This window comes from Bubalus bubalis, chromosome 10 (genome assembly GCF_019923935.1).
Source record: "Bubalus bubalis isolate 160015118507 breed Murrah chromosome 10, NDDB_SH_1, whole genome shotgun sequence".
Classification (NCBI taxonomy): Eukaryota; Metazoa; Chordata; class Mammalia; order Artiodactyla; family Bovidae; genus Bubalus; species Bubalus bubalis.
The window spans coordinates 64,815,633-64,832,570 of NC_059166.1; the positions used below are offsets into that span (position 1 = coordinate 64,815,633).

General features: G+C 42.3%; 1 protein-coding gene across 1 annotated transcript; it reads left to right on the plus strand.

Annotated features, from left to right (window-relative positions):
* The first annotated feature begins 5,405 nt into the window (after positions 1 to 5,405).
* On the plus strand, positions 5,406 to 16,470 carry GTF3C6 (general transcription factor IIIC subunit 6). The gene is made up of 6 exons (XM_006071816.4): positions 5,406 to 5,566; positions 5,910 to 5,990; positions 9,739 to 9,802; positions 9,896 to 9,940; positions 11,473 to 11,586; positions 15,172 to 16,470. The coding sequence occupies exons 1-6, from the start codon at positions 5,438 to 5,440 to the stop codon at positions 15,471 to 15,473; spliced, it is 735 nt and encodes a 244-aa protein (XP_006071878.1). The 5' UTR covers positions 5,406 to 5,437; the 3' UTR covers positions 15,474 to 16,470.
* Positions 16,471 to 16,938: the final 468 nt, after the last annotated feature.

Sequence of the window (16,938 nt, forward strand, 5' to 3'; positions counted from 1 at the left end):
TGGAGTGTGAAATCAAGTGGGCCTTAGGAAGCATTACTACAAACAAAGCTAGTGGAGGTGATGGAATTCCAGCTGAGCTGTTTAAAATCCTAAAAGATGATGCTGTTAAAGTGCTGCACTCAATGTGTCAGCAAATTTGGAAAACTCAGCAGTGGCCACAGGACTGGAAAATGTTAGTTTTCACTTCAATCCCAAAGAAGGGCAATGCCAAAGAATGTTCAACCTGCCATACAATTGCCCTCATTTCACATGCTAGCAAGGTTTTGCTCACAATCCTTCAAGCTAGGCTTTAGCACTACATGAACCAAGAACTTTCAGATGTACAACTTGGGTTTAGAAAAGGCAGAGGAACCAGAGATCAAATTGACAACATCTGTGGATCATAGAGAAAGCAAGGGAATTCCAAAAAAATTCTACTTTTGCTTCACTGACTACCTGAAAGCCTTTGACTGTGTGGATCACAAAAACTGTGGACAATTCTTAAAGAAATGGGAATACCAGACCACTTTATCTGTCTCCTGAGAAACTTTCATGAAGGCCAAGAAGCAACAGTTAGAACCAGACATGGAAATACTGATTGGTTCAAAATTGGGAAAGGAGTATGACAAGGTTGTATATTGTCACCCTGCTTATTTAACTTATGTACAGAGTATATCAGGCAAAATGTCAGGCTGAATGAATCACAAGCTGGAATCAAGACTGCCGGGAGAAATATCAACAACCTCAGATATGCAGGTAATACCACTCTTGTGGCAGAACTGAAGAGGAACTAAAGAGCCTCTTGATGAGAGTGAAAGAGGAGAGTGAAAAAGCTAGCATAAACTCAAGATTAAAAAACTAAAATGAGGACTACCCTGGTGTTCCAGTGCATAGGATTCTGAGCTTGCAATGCAGGGGGCCTGGGTATGATCCCTGGTCAGGGAACTAAATCCCACATGCCACAACTAAGAGTCTGCATGCTTCTTGGAAGAAAAGCTATGACAAACCTAGACAGCATATTAAAAAACAGAGACGTTACTTTGCCGACAAAGGTCCATATAGCCAAAGCTAAGGCTTTTCCAGTAGTTATGTATGGATGTTAGAGTTGAGTCATAAAGAAAGCTGAGCACCAAAGAATTGATGTTTTTGAACTGTGGTGTTGGAAAAGACTCTTGAGAAAATCACTTAGGCTGCAAGGAGATCAAAGTAGTCAATCCCAAAAGAAATCAACCCTGAGCGTTCATTGAAAGCACTGATGCTAAAGCTGAAGCTCCACTACTTTGGCCATCTGATGGGAAGATCTGACTCATGTGAAAAGACCCTGATGCTGGAAAAGATTGAAGGCAGGAGGAGAAGGGGACAACAGAGGAGGAGATGGTTGGATAGCATCACCGACTCAATGAACATGAGTTTGAGCAAGCTCCCAGAGTTGCTGATGGACAGGGAAGCCTGGCATGCTGCAGTCCATGGGGTTGCAAAGAGTCAGACACGAGTGAATGACTGAACTGAACTGAATGCTGCAAGTAAATATCTGGCATGCTACAATGAAGACCAAAGATCCCCCCATGTCGCAACTAAGACATAGCCCAGCCTAAATAAATAAATATTAAAAAAAACAAAAAACCAAGATCATGGCATCTAGTCCCATCACTTCATGGCAAATAGAAAGGGAAAAAGTGGAAACAGTGATGTATTTTCTTTTCTTGGGCTCCAAAATCACTGCAGACAGTGACTACAACCATGAAAATAAAAGACTCATACTCCTTGAAAGGGAAGCTATCACAAATCTAGCCAGCGTATTCAAAAGCAGACACATCACTTTGCCAATAAAGGTCCACAGTCAAACCTAAGGTTTTTTCAATAGTCACGTACAGGTGTGTGAGTTGGACCATAAAAAAGGCTGAGCGCCAAAAAATTGATGCTTTTGAACTGTGGTTCTGGAGAAGACTTGAGAATCCCTTGGACTGCAAGAAGATCAAATCAGTCAGTCCTAAAGAAAAAGTGAAATTCACTCAGTTGTTTCCGATTCTTTGGGACCCCATGGACTGTAGCCCACCCGGCTTCTCTGACCATGGAATTCTCCAGGCAAGAATACTGGAGTGAGTAGCCCTTCTCTTGTCCAGCGGGTATTCCTGAATGTGAGTCTCCTGCATTGGAGGTGAATTCTTTATCATTTGAGCCAACAAGGAAGCCCTCCTAAAGGAAATCAACCATGAATATTCATTGGAAGGACTGATGCTGAAGTTGAAGCTCCAATACTTTGGCCACCTGATGCGAAAAGCCGATTCCTTGTAAAAGACCTTGATGCTGGGAAAGATTGAGGGCAGGAGAAGAGGGCGATAGAGGATGAAATAGTTGGATGGCATCAACAACTCAACAGACATGAATTTGAGCAAACTCTGGGAGATAGTGGAGGACAGGGAAGCATGGCGTGCTGCAGTCCATGGGGTCACAAAGAGTCAGACATGACTGATCAACAGTAATGGAAAGGGGAGCTGGTAGACAGGGATGGAAGGCTTCCTTCTCTGTCTGTATCATTTCATAAACCATTCAAATAAATAAACTTAACAATTATGTCTTAAATAGTAAACAGTAATAACCTTGACTAGAAGTATAAGCCTTGTTTATTTGAAAGGGACATCCTGAGGCATTAAACTGACCTCATAAAATGTATTTTCAACCCTCAGACTTCCACTTCTGCTGCTCCCTCAGCTTGGATTGTTCTCTTTTTTATTCTCCCTGAACCCCAATAATATCTGACAATTTAATTTCTCCACTTATAGAACACCGTTTGAGACACAATCTAACCTTCAAACAAAAAATATACAGTAAGGACAAATAATTTTATCTTCATTTAATAAATAAAAACACAGGGGATGAGAAAGCACAGCAGCTTGTGCCAGATCACAGTTACTATATTTCAGATCTAGAACTTCTAAGTTCTACAACTTCTAAGAAGTCCAGTACTTTCCCCACTTTTTTAAAGCTATGAAATCCATTCATTTAATGAAGGAATGCATAAAAATGCACAAAAATGTTTACTAAAGTGTTGTGCAATATCAATAAATACCATCACATAGATCTATATTTACCGTGGAAAACATCCATGATACTAAATATAGTGAGAAAAGCAAGTTTTAAACAGATGTATAGTTTGAACACATTTTTGTAATAAATATTGTGTTTGTGTATGTAGTAAGAAGCTGGAAAGCTAAATAGTGTAGGAATATGTTTTTGTTTTTCATTTTCTTCAGCCACACAGCATGGCCTGTGGGATCATATTTCCCCCACCAAGGCCACCGCAGACAAAGCATAGTCCTAACCACTGGACCACCAGAAAATTCCCCAAAAATGTTTTTTAAAGTTATAATACTCTAAATTTGTAAATATTATTACTATGACTAGACTAAATGCATATTAAGTGCTTAATATGTGCCAGACAATGGGCTAAATCTGTTTTACATGGATTATCTCTTTTAATCCTCACAAAAAACAACTTGCCTAAAGCCTTGCAGTTAATAATGCAGAAAAATCAGACAAGTATCAGACCCTAACTCTCCTGCTCTGTGGAGGTAGATCATCCTGTCTCTCTACAATGGTCATTTATTTTATAATCAGAAAAACCCGTGAAGTTAGTTTTAGAAAAATCCTGTTTGAAACTTCACTTTACTTAGTCTCTACTAATTACTACTACTAAGTCCCTTCAGTCCTGTCCGACTCTGTGCGACCCCATAAACGGCAGCCCACCAGGCTCCCCCATTCCTGGGATTCTCCAGGCAAGAATACTGGAGTGGGTTGCCATTTCCTTCTCCAATGCATGAAAGTGAAAAGTGGAAGTGAAGTCACTCAGTCGTGTCTGACTCTTAGCGACCCCATGGACTGCAGCCCACCAGGCTCCTCTGCCCATGGGGTTTTCCAGGCAAAAGTACTGGAGTGGGGTACCACTGCCTTCTCGGTTACTTAGTCTTTCAGTTCAGTTCAGTCGCTCAGTTGTGTCCGACTCTTTGTGACCCCATTAATCGCAGCATGCCAGGCCTCCCTGTCCATCACCAACTCCCGGGGTTCACTCAGACTCACGTCCAGTTGAGTCAGTGATGCCATCCAGCCATCTCATCCTCTGTCATCCCCTTCTCCTCCTGCCCCCAATCCCTCCCAGCATCAGAGTCTTTTCCAATGAGTCAACTCTTCGCGTGAGGTGGCCAAAGTACTGGAGTTTCAGCTTCAGCATCATTCCTTCCAAAGAATTCCCAGGGCTGATCTCCTTCAGAATGGACTAGTTGGATCTCCTTGCAGTCCAAGAGACTCTCAAGAGTCTTCTCCAACACCACAGTTCAAAAGCATCAATTCTTCGGCGCTCAGTCTTCTTCACAGTCCAACTGTCACATCCATACATGACTGCTGGAAAAACCATAGCCTTGACTAGACGGACCTTTGTTGGCAAAGTAATGTCTCTGCTTTTGAATATGCTATCTAGGTTGGTCATAACTTTCCTTCCAAGGAGTAAGAGTCTTTGAATTTCATGGCTGCAGTCACCATCTGCAGTGATTTTGGAGCCCAGAAAAATAAAGTCTGCCACTGTTTCCACTGTTTCCCCATCTATTTCCCATGAACTGATGGGACCGGATGCCATGATCTTCGTTTTCTGAATGTTGAGCTTTAAGCCAACTTTTTCACTCTCCTCTTTCACTTTCATCAAGAGGCTTTTTAGTTCCTCTTCACTGTCTGCCATAAGGGTGGTGTCATCTGCATATCTGAGGTTTTAGTACTCCCCAATGTCTGTCTCTTACAGAGCTTAGGGCAATCGGATCTCCATCTGCCATTCCTACATCTTTTTTTTTTTTTTTTTGCGTGCTAAGTCGCTTCAATGCTGTCCTTCTCTATGGGACCCTACGGACTGCAGCCCGCCAGGCTCCTCAGTCCACGAATGGGTTGCCATGCCCGCCTCCAGAGTATCTTCCCAACCCAGGGATCGACCGCCCGTCTCCTGCATTGGCAGGCGGGATCTTTACCACTAGCGCCACCTGCGAAGCCTGCAGCTTTTGCAGGGTCCTGAAACCCAAGCTCACTTCCTAGCGCAGTGAAGTGTGCCCTTAGCTTGGCTCGGGGAGAACTTGAATTGAGGATGAGTGTTTACACAACATTAAGAATTTCTTTCAAAGCAATGTAGGATGGGGATACTCTAGGCCTCTCCATTTCCCTCGCGCACGGTGGCCTCTTTGCCTGCACCTTCTTGATTTCCTCTGCCTCGCTCGCCAGTGGGCTCGTCCCACCAGCGACGGGACTCCGAGGGTTCCCTAGGTCGCCGAAGCTGCCCGACCGAGGCCAGAGTCCTGGCTCCAGCTCTCGGAGAGGAACAAGGAGCTCCACGTGGACCCGGGAGCCGCCATCTCGCGTGCTGGCAGGAGCAGCGGGCGCAGCCGGAGCCGCTGCGGGGCGGGAGCTGCTGCCCTTACTCAAGATGGCGGCCCCGGCGGGCGGGGCCCAGGGTTCGCTGGCGGCGCAGAGGAGCGGCGGCATGGCGGCAGCTGCCAAGGAGCCGAGTTGGGTGGACTGGGACGAAGAGGAGGAAGAGGAGGAGGAGGAAACAGTGAGTGCCACGGCGGAAGCCCGCGCGGTGGTGGCGGGGGTGGAAGTGGCTGTGTGCGGGGCAGGGAGTCGGCGCGCGGCCTCGAGGCGCCTGGCGGGATTGTGCCCCTGAGCGCGCGGGGCGGCAGGCAGCTGCCCATAGCCCTACGGGCCACACGGAAGTTCTAGGGGGAAGGAGGGAGGTTACCTTCGTTAACGGAGCGCGCTTCCTCTCCTGAAAGCAGGACTTAGTTTTCACAAAAGTGGAGTCGTTTCACTGCGGGTGTGTGTTTGGCTTTTCTCCTTAGCCTGCCTCTTCCTGCACTCTCACAGGCCAGCGCGTTAACCCTTCTTTCTTCCACCAGGAGCAGCTGGTTATGGTGGAATTATCAGGAATTCTTGATTCAGACTTGCTCTCAAAATGTGAAAATAAATGCAAGATTTTGGTGAGTCTTGTAGAATTGGTGGGTTGTTGTAGGTTTTCTTAAATCTAAAACAAGAATGAATGGTGACATACCCATCCCCTTTAGTTCAGTTAAGTCGCTCAGTCGTGTTTTTTTGCGACCCCATGGACTGCAGCACGCCAGGCTTCCCTGTCCATCGCCAGCTCCCGAACCTTACTCAAACTCATGTCCATTGCGGTGATGCCATCCAACCATCTCATCCTCTGTCGTCCCTTTCTCCGCCTGCCTTCAGTCTTTCCCAGCTTCAGGGTTTTTTTAAACGAGTCAGTTCTTCGCATCAGGTGGCCAAAGTATTGGAGTTTCAGCTTCAGCATCAGTCTTTCCAATGAATATTCGGGACTGAGTTCCTTTAGGATGGACTGGTTGGATCTTCTTGCTGTCTGAGGAACTCTCCAGAGTCTTCTCTAACACCGCAGTTCAAAAGCATCTCCTTAAAATAGATTAATTCCAGGTGTACAAAGCAGTGAACCGTTGGAGACAGTCACAGTACAGGGAGCTATGGGAGCAGCTAGGAGAAAACTAATGCCCAACTTCTACAGCATTGTCGACTAAAATAAGATGCACAGCTTGAGAGTTAAGTTTTATTTGGGGACGGGGACGACAGAGGATGAGATGGCTGGATGGCATCACTGACTCAATTGGACATGAGTCTGAGTGAACTCTGGGAGTTGGTGATGGACAGGGAGGCCTGGTGTGCTGCGATTCATGGGGTCGCAAAGAGTCGGACACGACTGAGCGACTGATCTGATCTGATCTGAGAACTGCAGCCAGGGAGGCAGCACCTCTGATAGTTCTGAGAGACTGCTCCAAAGAGACAGTGGGGAAGGGTCCATATATAAGAATTTGGTGAAGGGGGAGTTCAGTACCGTTAAGCACTCATATTACAAAAGGTTTTCTACTAGTCACAAGGATTTGATGTCCCCATGAAGGGATTTAGTGCTTTTCTAGGTAAGAGGAGATGCAAGGGTTCAGATCATAAAATCAGTTCCTGAAAAGATCTAACTATCTAAAGATCTGTCCCCCCAGATTCCCTGGAGCACACAGTGGTTCACTCCACCCTGAACTCTCTCAGGGGGTGCTGAAGACCAGCAGCTGCAGCAGCACAGGGTTCCATCTCCATAGGGGCAGGTGGCAGATGCCCTTGTTGTTCAGTCATTGGCAATGCTCTTGGCAAGTGCCAGTTTGTAGTTGACAGCATCAACAACTATGCCTGATGTCTGCGTGTGTGGCTGGAGAGAGTAAAGATTGGGGCCGGGGGTGCATTTTGAAATGGAAGATTACATTTTGAAAAAAAAAATACACTGTTTTTGGACCTCCCTGGTTAAGAATCTGCCTTGCGATGCAGGGGTCAGGGGTACAATTCTTGGTGAGGGGAACTAAGATCCCACATGCCCTGGGGCAGCTAAGTCTCAGTGCCATGACCACTGAAGCCCACAGGACACAATTAAAGAGCCTCTGGGCTGCAACTACTGTGCCCACTCCAGGCAGGTGGGATCTTTGTTTCCAGACCAGGGGTCTAACCTGTGCCCCCTGCAGTGAGTTTTAACCACTGGACCACCAGGGAAATCCTTCTTTTCTTTTTTAAATTGAGAAATAATTGACATATAATATTATACTAGATTTCCCTGGTGGCTCAGTAGTAAAGAATCCACCTGCCAATGTAGGAGACCAGAGTTTGATCCTTGATCCAGGAAGATCCCACATGCCCCAGAGCAACTAAGCCCCCTGCGCCACAACTACTGAGCCCAGTGCTTAGAGCCCTCCAGCCACAGATACTGAAGCCCGAGTACTATAGAGCCCATGCTGTGCAACAAGAGAAGCCACCGCAGTGAGAGGCCGGAGCACTGTGATTAGAGAGTAGCCCCAGCTCGCTGCAATAGAGAAAAGCCCACACAGCACCGAAGACCCAGCACAGCCAAACATAAATAATTATGTTTTTATAATAATAATTTTTGTAAAAAAATAAAATATTTTTTATAAAACTGACCTGGAAAAGGTCAGCTTTCATTCCAATCCCAAAGAAAGACAGTGCCAAAGAATGTGCAAATTACCGCACAGTTTTACTCATTTCATATGCTAGCAATGTAATGCTCAAAATCTTTCAAGCTAGGCGTCAACAGTATGTGAACCGCAAACTTCCAGATGTACAAGCTGGATTTAGAAAGGGAAGAGGAACCAAAGATCAAATTGCCAACATCTGTTGGATCATAGGAAAAGCGAGAGAATTCCAGAAAAGCATCTACTGCTTCATTGACTATGCTAAAGCCTTTGATTGTGTGGATCACAACAAGCTATGGACAATTCTTCAAGAGATGGGAATACCAGACCACCTTACCTGCCTCCTTAGAAACCTGTATGCAGGTCAAGAAGCAACAGTTTGCAACCACATTGGGAAAGGAGTATGTCAAAGTTGTATATTGTCACCCTACTTATTTAACTTATATGCAGAGTATATCATGTGAAATGCTGGGCTGGATAAAGCAGAAGCTGGAATCAAGATTTCTGGGAGAAATATCAATACCCTCAGATACACAGATGACACCACCCTTATGGCAGAAAGTGAAGAAGAACTAAAAAGCTTCTTGATGAAAGTAAAAGAGGAGAGTGAAAAGGCAGGCTTAAAACTCAACATTCAAAAAACTAAGATCATGGCATCTGGTCCCATCACTTCATGGCAAATAGATGGGAAAACAGTGAAAACAGTGACAGACTGTATTTCCTTGGGCTCTAAAATCACTGCAGCTGGTGACTGCAGCCACAAAATTAAAAAACGCCTCCTCCTTGGAAGAAAAGCTATGACCAACCTAGACAGCATATTAAAAAGCAGAGACATTACTTTGCCTACCAGGGTCCATCTAGTCAAAGCTACGGTTTTTCCAGTAGTCATGTACAGATGTGAGAGATGGACAATAAAAAAGGCTGAGTGCTGAAGAATTGAGCCTTCAAACTGTGGTGCTGAAGAAGACTCTTGAAAGTCTCTTGGACAGCAATGAGATCAAACCAGTTGATCCTAAAGGAAATCAACCCTGAATATTCACTGGAAGGACTGATGCTGAAGCTCCAATACTTTGTCCACTTGATGTGAAGAGCTGACTTTTTGGGAAAGACCCTGATGCTGGAAAAGATTGAAGGCAGGAGGAGAAGGAGACGACAGAGGACGAGATAGTTGGATGGCATCACCGACTCAATGAACATGAGTTTGAGTAAACTCAGGGAGATGCTGAAAGACAGGGAAGCCTGGCGTGTTGCACTCCATGGGGTCGCAAAGAGTCAGACATGACTGAAGGATTGAACAACAGCAATTTTTTTAAAAAATTATATTAGTTTTAGCTGTACAACATTTTCAGTATTTGTCTGTATTGTGAATTAATCACCGCAATGTCTGATTAACCCCCATCACTACACATAATTACAAAATTTTTTTTTCTTCTGGCAACGACTTTGAAGATTTACTGTCTTAGCAACTTTCAGATATAAAGTACAGTATTATCTGTAGTCACCATGATGTTCTTAAACATCCCAGGACTTATTTATGACTGGAAGTTGGTATCATTTGAGCCCCTCTTCACCCATTTCCCCCACTCCCAAGGCTGTTTTTACTAATGATTATTTTAATGGTCCTATTCCGGGAGTTGGTGATGGACAGGGAGGCCTGGCGTGCTGCAATTCATGGGGTCGCAAAGAGTCGGACACGACTGAGCAACTGATCTGATCTAATATTCTGTTGTAGGGAATTGATACTGAAAGGCCCATCCTGCAAGTGGACAGCTATGTCTTTGCTGGAGAGTATGAAGGTAGGAGGATGTCAGAGAGATGAAATTCCCTTTTTTATATGCCTTTTGGAGAAAGTAGCTATTTCAATAAGTTGCCTTAATGTTTTTCTGCAGACACTGTTGGGACCTGTGTTATATTTGAAGAAAATGTTGAATATGGTAAGTGATTGCTATGCTGATTCAACTCTTTTTGTTATGAAATATTTCAAACATACTTGTATATGATGGATATTAAAGTTAAACATCTCATGTACCCACTGTCTACCTGTGTCAAATTCTCCCTTTTGGCTAGGTAGTTAAAAAGCCTTCCAGATGCATTTGAAGCCCCTTGTGTATCCCTCTCCAAAATTACTCCCTTCTGTCTTCAGAGGTAATCACTTGTCTTCAGAGGTGATCCTTCTCTTGAATTTGGTGTTTATCTTTCTTACACCTGATTTTATATTACATATGTATGTATCAGCAGACAATAAATAGCACTTTCTGGATACTTTCACACTTAATATATAAATTGTAGCATATGATAAATATATCATTCTATATCTTTTTTTCAATTAGAGATATGTTTTGAAATTTTTTACATGCTTATATATATATAAATGTTTTCCCTGTTGCTATTTGTGACTGTACCGCAGTTTTTTCTCCAATTAATGGACATGTTGGTTGCTTCCATTTTTATTAATAACTACTAAAATTTATTGAGTGCTTTCTGTATGTCAGGCACTGTTCTAAGTGTTCCATGTATAAATGTATTGAATCCTCACCACAAGTCTATGAGGTAGAGGGCATTGTTATATTCATTTTATATTTGAAGAAACTGAAGCACAGAGAGAGAAAAACATTCTCAAGGTCATAGACCTAGAAGCAGAGCCAGGATAGAAGCAGAACCAGGATTGGAACCAAGATGGTCTGCTCCGGAGCCTGTTTTCTTAATTATGCTTATTTACTCACCACAAAAATGTCTCGTGCATATATGTAAAAATGTCTCTTGGGTATACACTTAGAAACGGAACTGTTAGATTGATGAGTGTGTGTACTAGATTCAACCATATGAAATTAACATTTGGGCTGAATAGCGCCAGTTTCACATGGGTCAACTTAATAGATACCACTGTGTTGCTCTCTGAAGTGTAGTATCAGTCAGTCACACAGTGGCAGGCTCTGCAGGATTTCAGTGTGCTTCACATCCTTAGCGTAGAGTCTCATCCGTCATTCCTGCCTACACCCACAGTTTTTATAAAGCTGTGACCCCAAGCAGCAGGTGGACAGTAATTTTTTTTTCTCAGCTTTCTCTCCTGATTGGGGATGTTCTCACTCCAGTCTGGTTTAAAGTAGTGTCTGACTTTGGTGCTTCATTTTGAGCGACAGAATTTTAGATCTCATTACCCAATGAACCCAAATTCCCGGCCCCGCTTTCCCACTTCAGGGCTGGCACCTAATAGACCTTACTCTAACTTTGGGACAGAAACCCAAAGACAAATTAGTGTTGTCTTTGAGTTCACTTGTATCTTCAGTTCTTACGTGTTTAATCTGTTACTTCTCTGTGGCTGGAGCAGGAGGAATGAGTTAAATCTTGAACTGAACTGCATTATCTTGATAGGAAGTAGTTTAGCTCTCTAAACTGGAACCATCGAAGCTTAACATGATTATTTGAAGGCATCAAGCAGTATAATAGTGTTCATTTTGTATTTTAGTGGATGCAGAAGGCAGTAATAAAACTGTGCTAAAATATAAATGCCACACAATGAAGAAGCTCAGCATGACAAGGACTCTTCTGACAGAAAAGAAGGAAGGAGAAGAAAACATAGGTTAGTTCACTTATTTCTCTGAAAATAGATGATTCAGTATTGGCTTTATGACACGTTGTTGCCAGGATGTTCTTTGTACTTCAGAATAATAACTATGTGTCATAGGTTAAGTATGTGAAAATTGAGAGCGCTCCATAAAAAGTACCAAAGATAGATTTTAAAATTTAGTTGAATTCTCATATAGCTGGGGGCACTGGAGACATATGAGAAATTTTTATCTGGTTTGCATTGGAAACGATTGTGAGGAGTTTGTCAAGCAATGTGACATGATTTCAACCCCAAGGAATTCAGCAGCCACTCCTCTCCCCACCATTAAAACGTCTTTGTAAGTGCAGAAGATATGATGGTAGCAGTTCTTGACCCCCACAGCATCTCCTGAGCTTTGGGGAGACACAGTAACCTTCCCCAAGATGCTCACGACTGGAAGAAGCTGGCTTTGTATGTGAAGGAGGGACTCTAAGACCACAGTTGTTAATCTGAAGTCTAGTTCTTAATAAACACCCAGTTAGCCTTCTCCAGTTGCTAGTCATCCAACACTAGAGACTTTAGGGTGTTTCTTGCACCTGTAGCAGGCACATGTTTGCGGAGATGGACAGATAACCACTTGATGGCTTAAAAGCCCGTTGCTCACCACACCAACCTCTTTCTGTTGCCCTAGGGAATGTGGGACACGGTCAAAATAAATGTGTTTGTCCACCAAAAACAAGGCTTATTGCTCAAAGACATATTTGAAACACTAGTAAATAAGACCCTAATGATGAATATTCATGGCTTGATTTATTTTATTTTAAAGAATAAATATTTGAAGGTACATTCATCATCTAGAAATTTATACCAGCTACACATAACTATATAACAAATCTTTGTTCTTACATATTCCACAACTATCCTTTCTTTTAGACACTTTGAAAATAATAAGAAGGAGGCATTTGAAGTTCTGAATGAACTTGAAAGGCAGATACATATCAAATGGCTTAACTATCATTTAAATATTCTTCTTAAAGGAAGTTACAGAATTTGCTCTAGTCTTAATAATCTAATAGATCTTTGGGAGAATCTGGATGCATCTTTTTATTTATTCATTAGCTTTGTATGGGTTTTCTGTAGTTGCAGCAAGCAGGGCTACTCTTTTTTGCAAACACAGGCTTTTCATCACTGTGGCTTCTCTTGTGGAGCACAGGGTCTAGGCACATAGGCTTCAGGAGTTGCAGCAGATTCAGTAGTTGTGGCTTATGGGCTTAGTTGCTCCCACAGCATATGGAATCTTCCCAAACCAGGGATCGAACCTGTGTCCCCTGCATTGGCAGGCAGATTCTTATCCACTGTTCCACCAGGGAAGTGCAAAATTTGGGTGTATTTTAATCAAATAAATTAGCAACCAACTATTCAAGGCTGTACTGGTTATCTATTGCTGCATAAAAAGTGGCCCCTAAACTTAATGGCTTAAAATAATAGCAACAGAAGCACTGTCTCCCATGGTTTCTATGAATCAGGAATTGGGAAACAGCTTATTAGCTAGGTAGTCTGGCTTGGGTCTCTCATGAGGTTGCAGTCATTTTGTTGACTGGGCTATAGTCATCCGGAGACTTGAGTAGGGCTGGAAAAACCTAACTGTAGGATGGCTCACTCACATGGCTGGTGCATTTGTGCTGGAGGCGTCACAGCCTTGCCCTCCTCACACTACTGTTTTGAGTGCCCTTTTGACACGGCAGCTGGCTTTCCCAGACCAAGTGATTTTTAAGAACGAAGTAGAAGCCACAATGTCTTTTATGAACTAGCCTTAGAAGTCACATTCTGTCATTTCTTTTATATCCTATTCTGTGTGGGAGGGGACGACACAGGGGCATGCATGTCAGGTAGGTGAGGATCATTGGGGACCATCTTGGATGCCAGCAGAACAAGGTGTGGTCCTTATTTTCTAGGAGCTTGTACTCTAAAGTAAATCACATTTAGACAGACATGGATGTCTACGATTCGACACCCATTTCACTCAACTTATTTTAAGTATCTGTTATGTGCCAAGTATTATGCTAAATAACAGAGTAGGCTTTAGGGTGGCTTTAAGGTTTTGAACTTGGTTACTAAAAAAATTTTTTTTTTTAAGAATAATGTTATTCTATATGTTTAGGATAATGTTATTGCAAGCAAAAAATACAGGTTTTTTTAAAAATAGAAGTCAATAGTTGAAGCTGAGCTGGAGGGAAAGGACTAATCGAGTTTTGAAAGAGGGAGACTTTATAGAGAAAAGATAGGGGATCAACAGTAAGGATGTTTCAGCAAACAGCTGCAGAAGAGTTAGTTTATGGTGGGGTATAGGACAGATGGATGCTCAAACAGGGTGACAAGATAGGTTGGGATATCTTCAGTTCTGCTCAGTTCAGTCGCTCAGTCGTGTCCAACTCTTTGCGACCCCATGAATCGCAGCATGCCAGGCCTCCCTGTCCATCACCAACTCCCGGAGTTCACTCAGACTCACGTCTATCGAGTCAGTGATGCCATCCAGCCATCTCATCCTCTGTCATCCCCTTCTCCTCCTGCCCCCAATCCCTCCCAGCATCAGAGTCTTTTCCAATGAGTCAACTCTTCGCGTGAGGTGGCCAAAGTACTGGAGTTTCAGCTTTAGCATCATTCCTTCCAAAGAAATCCCAGGGCTGATCTCCTTCAGAATGGACTGGTTGGATCTCCTTGAAGTCCAAGGGACTCTCAAGAGTCTTCTCTAACACCACAGTTCAAAAGCATCAATTCTTCGGCACTCAGCTTTCTTCACAGTCCAACTCTCACATCCATACATGACCACTGGAAAAACCATAGCCTTGACTAGATGGACCTTTGTTGGCAAAGTAATGTCTCTGCTTTTCAATATGCTATCTAAGTTGGTCATAACTTTGCTTCCAAGGAGTAAGCATCTTACAGATACCTAATGGAACTTTGACAATGACAGTAAATAGCTTGGGGTTATAGGAATTAAATATCTATGAAAATACTTGGCTTTCTGAAAGGGTCAAAAGGATAAGAGAAAAAAATGGCTAGCATTATTGAAGCAATTCTTGATTATGGGCGTTCATTGAGGGATTAGGGATTTGACTGTAGGTACGAAAAGGAACAAAAATTTTTTTCAAGGATTTTTTTTGGAGAGATGTCTTATTTCACAGTTGGATTCTTCAATTTAAAATGACACATAAATGTTGACTTGGAAGATGATAGAGTGGTATCATCCACTGTATTTGAAAGCTGACTGAATAAAAAGAAAATTGTAGGGAAGTGACAGTTTTCTTCTAGACAAGAGATGGCAGTGGAAGATCAGTTATCTCTCAGAATGAGCTGGGAACTGGACTCTGGAGAAAGGGCTTAGAATAGTAGTGATTTTGATAATGCATACCTTATAGGCTTTCTAAGGTCTTCATGTAAGATGAAAATTACACGTTTGTTATCAGTTGGTTCAGGCACCGTGTTCCTTTCTTTAAGTTGGGGTTTTATTTTGATAAATATTCATAAGAACATTTAAATTAAAAATATTTGTAAGTAACTAAAATTCCTTTTTCATATTTCTTGGTTTCTCACCCCACCCACACCCTCCCCTATTAGGTGGTGTGGAATGGCTGCAAATCAAGGAGAATGATTTTTCCTATAGACCCAACATGATTTGTAATTTTCTGCATCAACATGAAGAGGATGAAGCTGTAGCTCCAGACCCAGATAAATCTTTGGAGTTGGAAGAGCACGAGACTCAAATGAAAGACAATTCAAACCTGAGTTTTGAACAGGAGAAACCACCGAACTTGGAAATAGAGGATTCTGGTCCTCTTATTGATATCCCTTCTTTTGAGACAGAAGGGTCTGTTTTTATGGATACTCAAGAAACTGCCTTAGAAATCACTCCTAGATGAAATGTTTCTCATAATAACTAGTCATGAACTTTTTATAGAATTTTTATATAAAATAATTGACTTTGTAGTTCACAATTTTTACTTTTGTTAGCTATATACACATTTCCAGTTATAATGTAGTTTAATATACTAGAATCATTAAGGACCGAATATGAGTTTTAAAAAATATGGTTTCAAGGACTATAGGGACCATTCTGTGATGAGTCCTTTAAAATGGAGGTTTTACTAAGGTAAGTTAAGTTTCTATTGCAGCCATTGCAAATTACCACATTTAATGGCTTATGTGTATTAAGCTACAGAAGTGTATTGTCTTTCACAGTTTTGTAGGTCAGCTGTTTGAGATGGGTCTCACCTGGGCTAAAATCAAGGTATTTGTAGAACTTCTCTTCTGGAGGTGGGATGGGGGACTCCATTTCATTGCTCATTCAGTTTACAGAATTCAGTTCTTTGCAATTGAAGGATCATGGTCCCATTTCCTTGCCGTTGGCCAAGAGCCATTCCCATATTCCAGAGGCTGCCTGCATTCCTTGACTCATAGCTCCTTCTCTTCAAAGCCAACCATGGTCAAGTTCCTCCCAGTCCTTGACTCTCTCCTGCTACTTCTGTCATCCTATTGATGTTAGACCCTTCTGTCTTTATTAGATTACATTGGGCACATCTGGCTGACTTCCCTGTTTTAAGGTCTGTAACTTTAATTCCATCTGCAAAGTCCATTTTGCCATGTAATTTAAACAGGCATAACTGAAAATTATAGCATGAAAATACTTGGGAGGGGGACATCTTCCAGTCTACCAACATCGATATTACAATTCTGAGAACAGAATTCAGAAGTGCTTAAGGGTGAAGGTACAGTTCCTGATATTCCAGCTGTAATTTCACTCCTTTTACTGAAGAAAGATGATTGGAATTCAGCTGTAACAGTCATTTTACTACAGTGATACAACATTGTAAAGCCATTATCCTCCAATTAAAAATTAAGTATTATGGTGATAAGCTACATCTGCTCTAACTAGTATTTTTTTAAGTAAGTTATTCCCAAACTTTGATACAGGTTGATCTATATGAAATTGCCAATATTTGTTTCTGACTATAAAACCCATTTTATATGGTTTATGCTGGTACAAAACACACCTCACATTAATTATATCTCATAGTGCTCTGTGATGGCCTAGAGATGGGGGATGGGAGAGTGGGAGGGAGGCTCAAGATGGAGGGGGATCATGTATGCTTATGGCTGCTTCACGCTGTGTGGCAGAAACCAGCACAATGTTGTAAAGCAAGTATCCTCCAATTAAAAATTTTAAAAACTTAACACCTCTCAACTGTTGGAGGTATAACTTTGTTTTGACAGATTAGAAAATTAATGTTCTAGGATGAGAAAATTTTTCCTTCCATAAGTTTTGTAACTTTTTCCTATTTAATTGGAAAACAACATACCCCGATTAAAAGCATTTCCAAACCATAA

Coding starts and splice junctions, on each gene's coding strand:
- GTF3C6 (XM_006071816.4), top strand. CDS start 5,438: ATGGCGGCCCCGGCGGGCGGGGCCCAGGGTTCGCTGGCGGCGCAGAGG. Junction 5,567..5,909: donor AAGAGGAGGAGGAGGAAACA/GTGAGTGCCACG, acceptor TTCTTCCACCAG/GAGCAGCTGGTTATGGTGGA. Junction 5,991..9,738: donor AAAATAAATGCAAGATTTTG/GTGAGTCTTGTA, acceptor ATTCTGTTGTAG/GGAATTGATACTGAAAGGCC.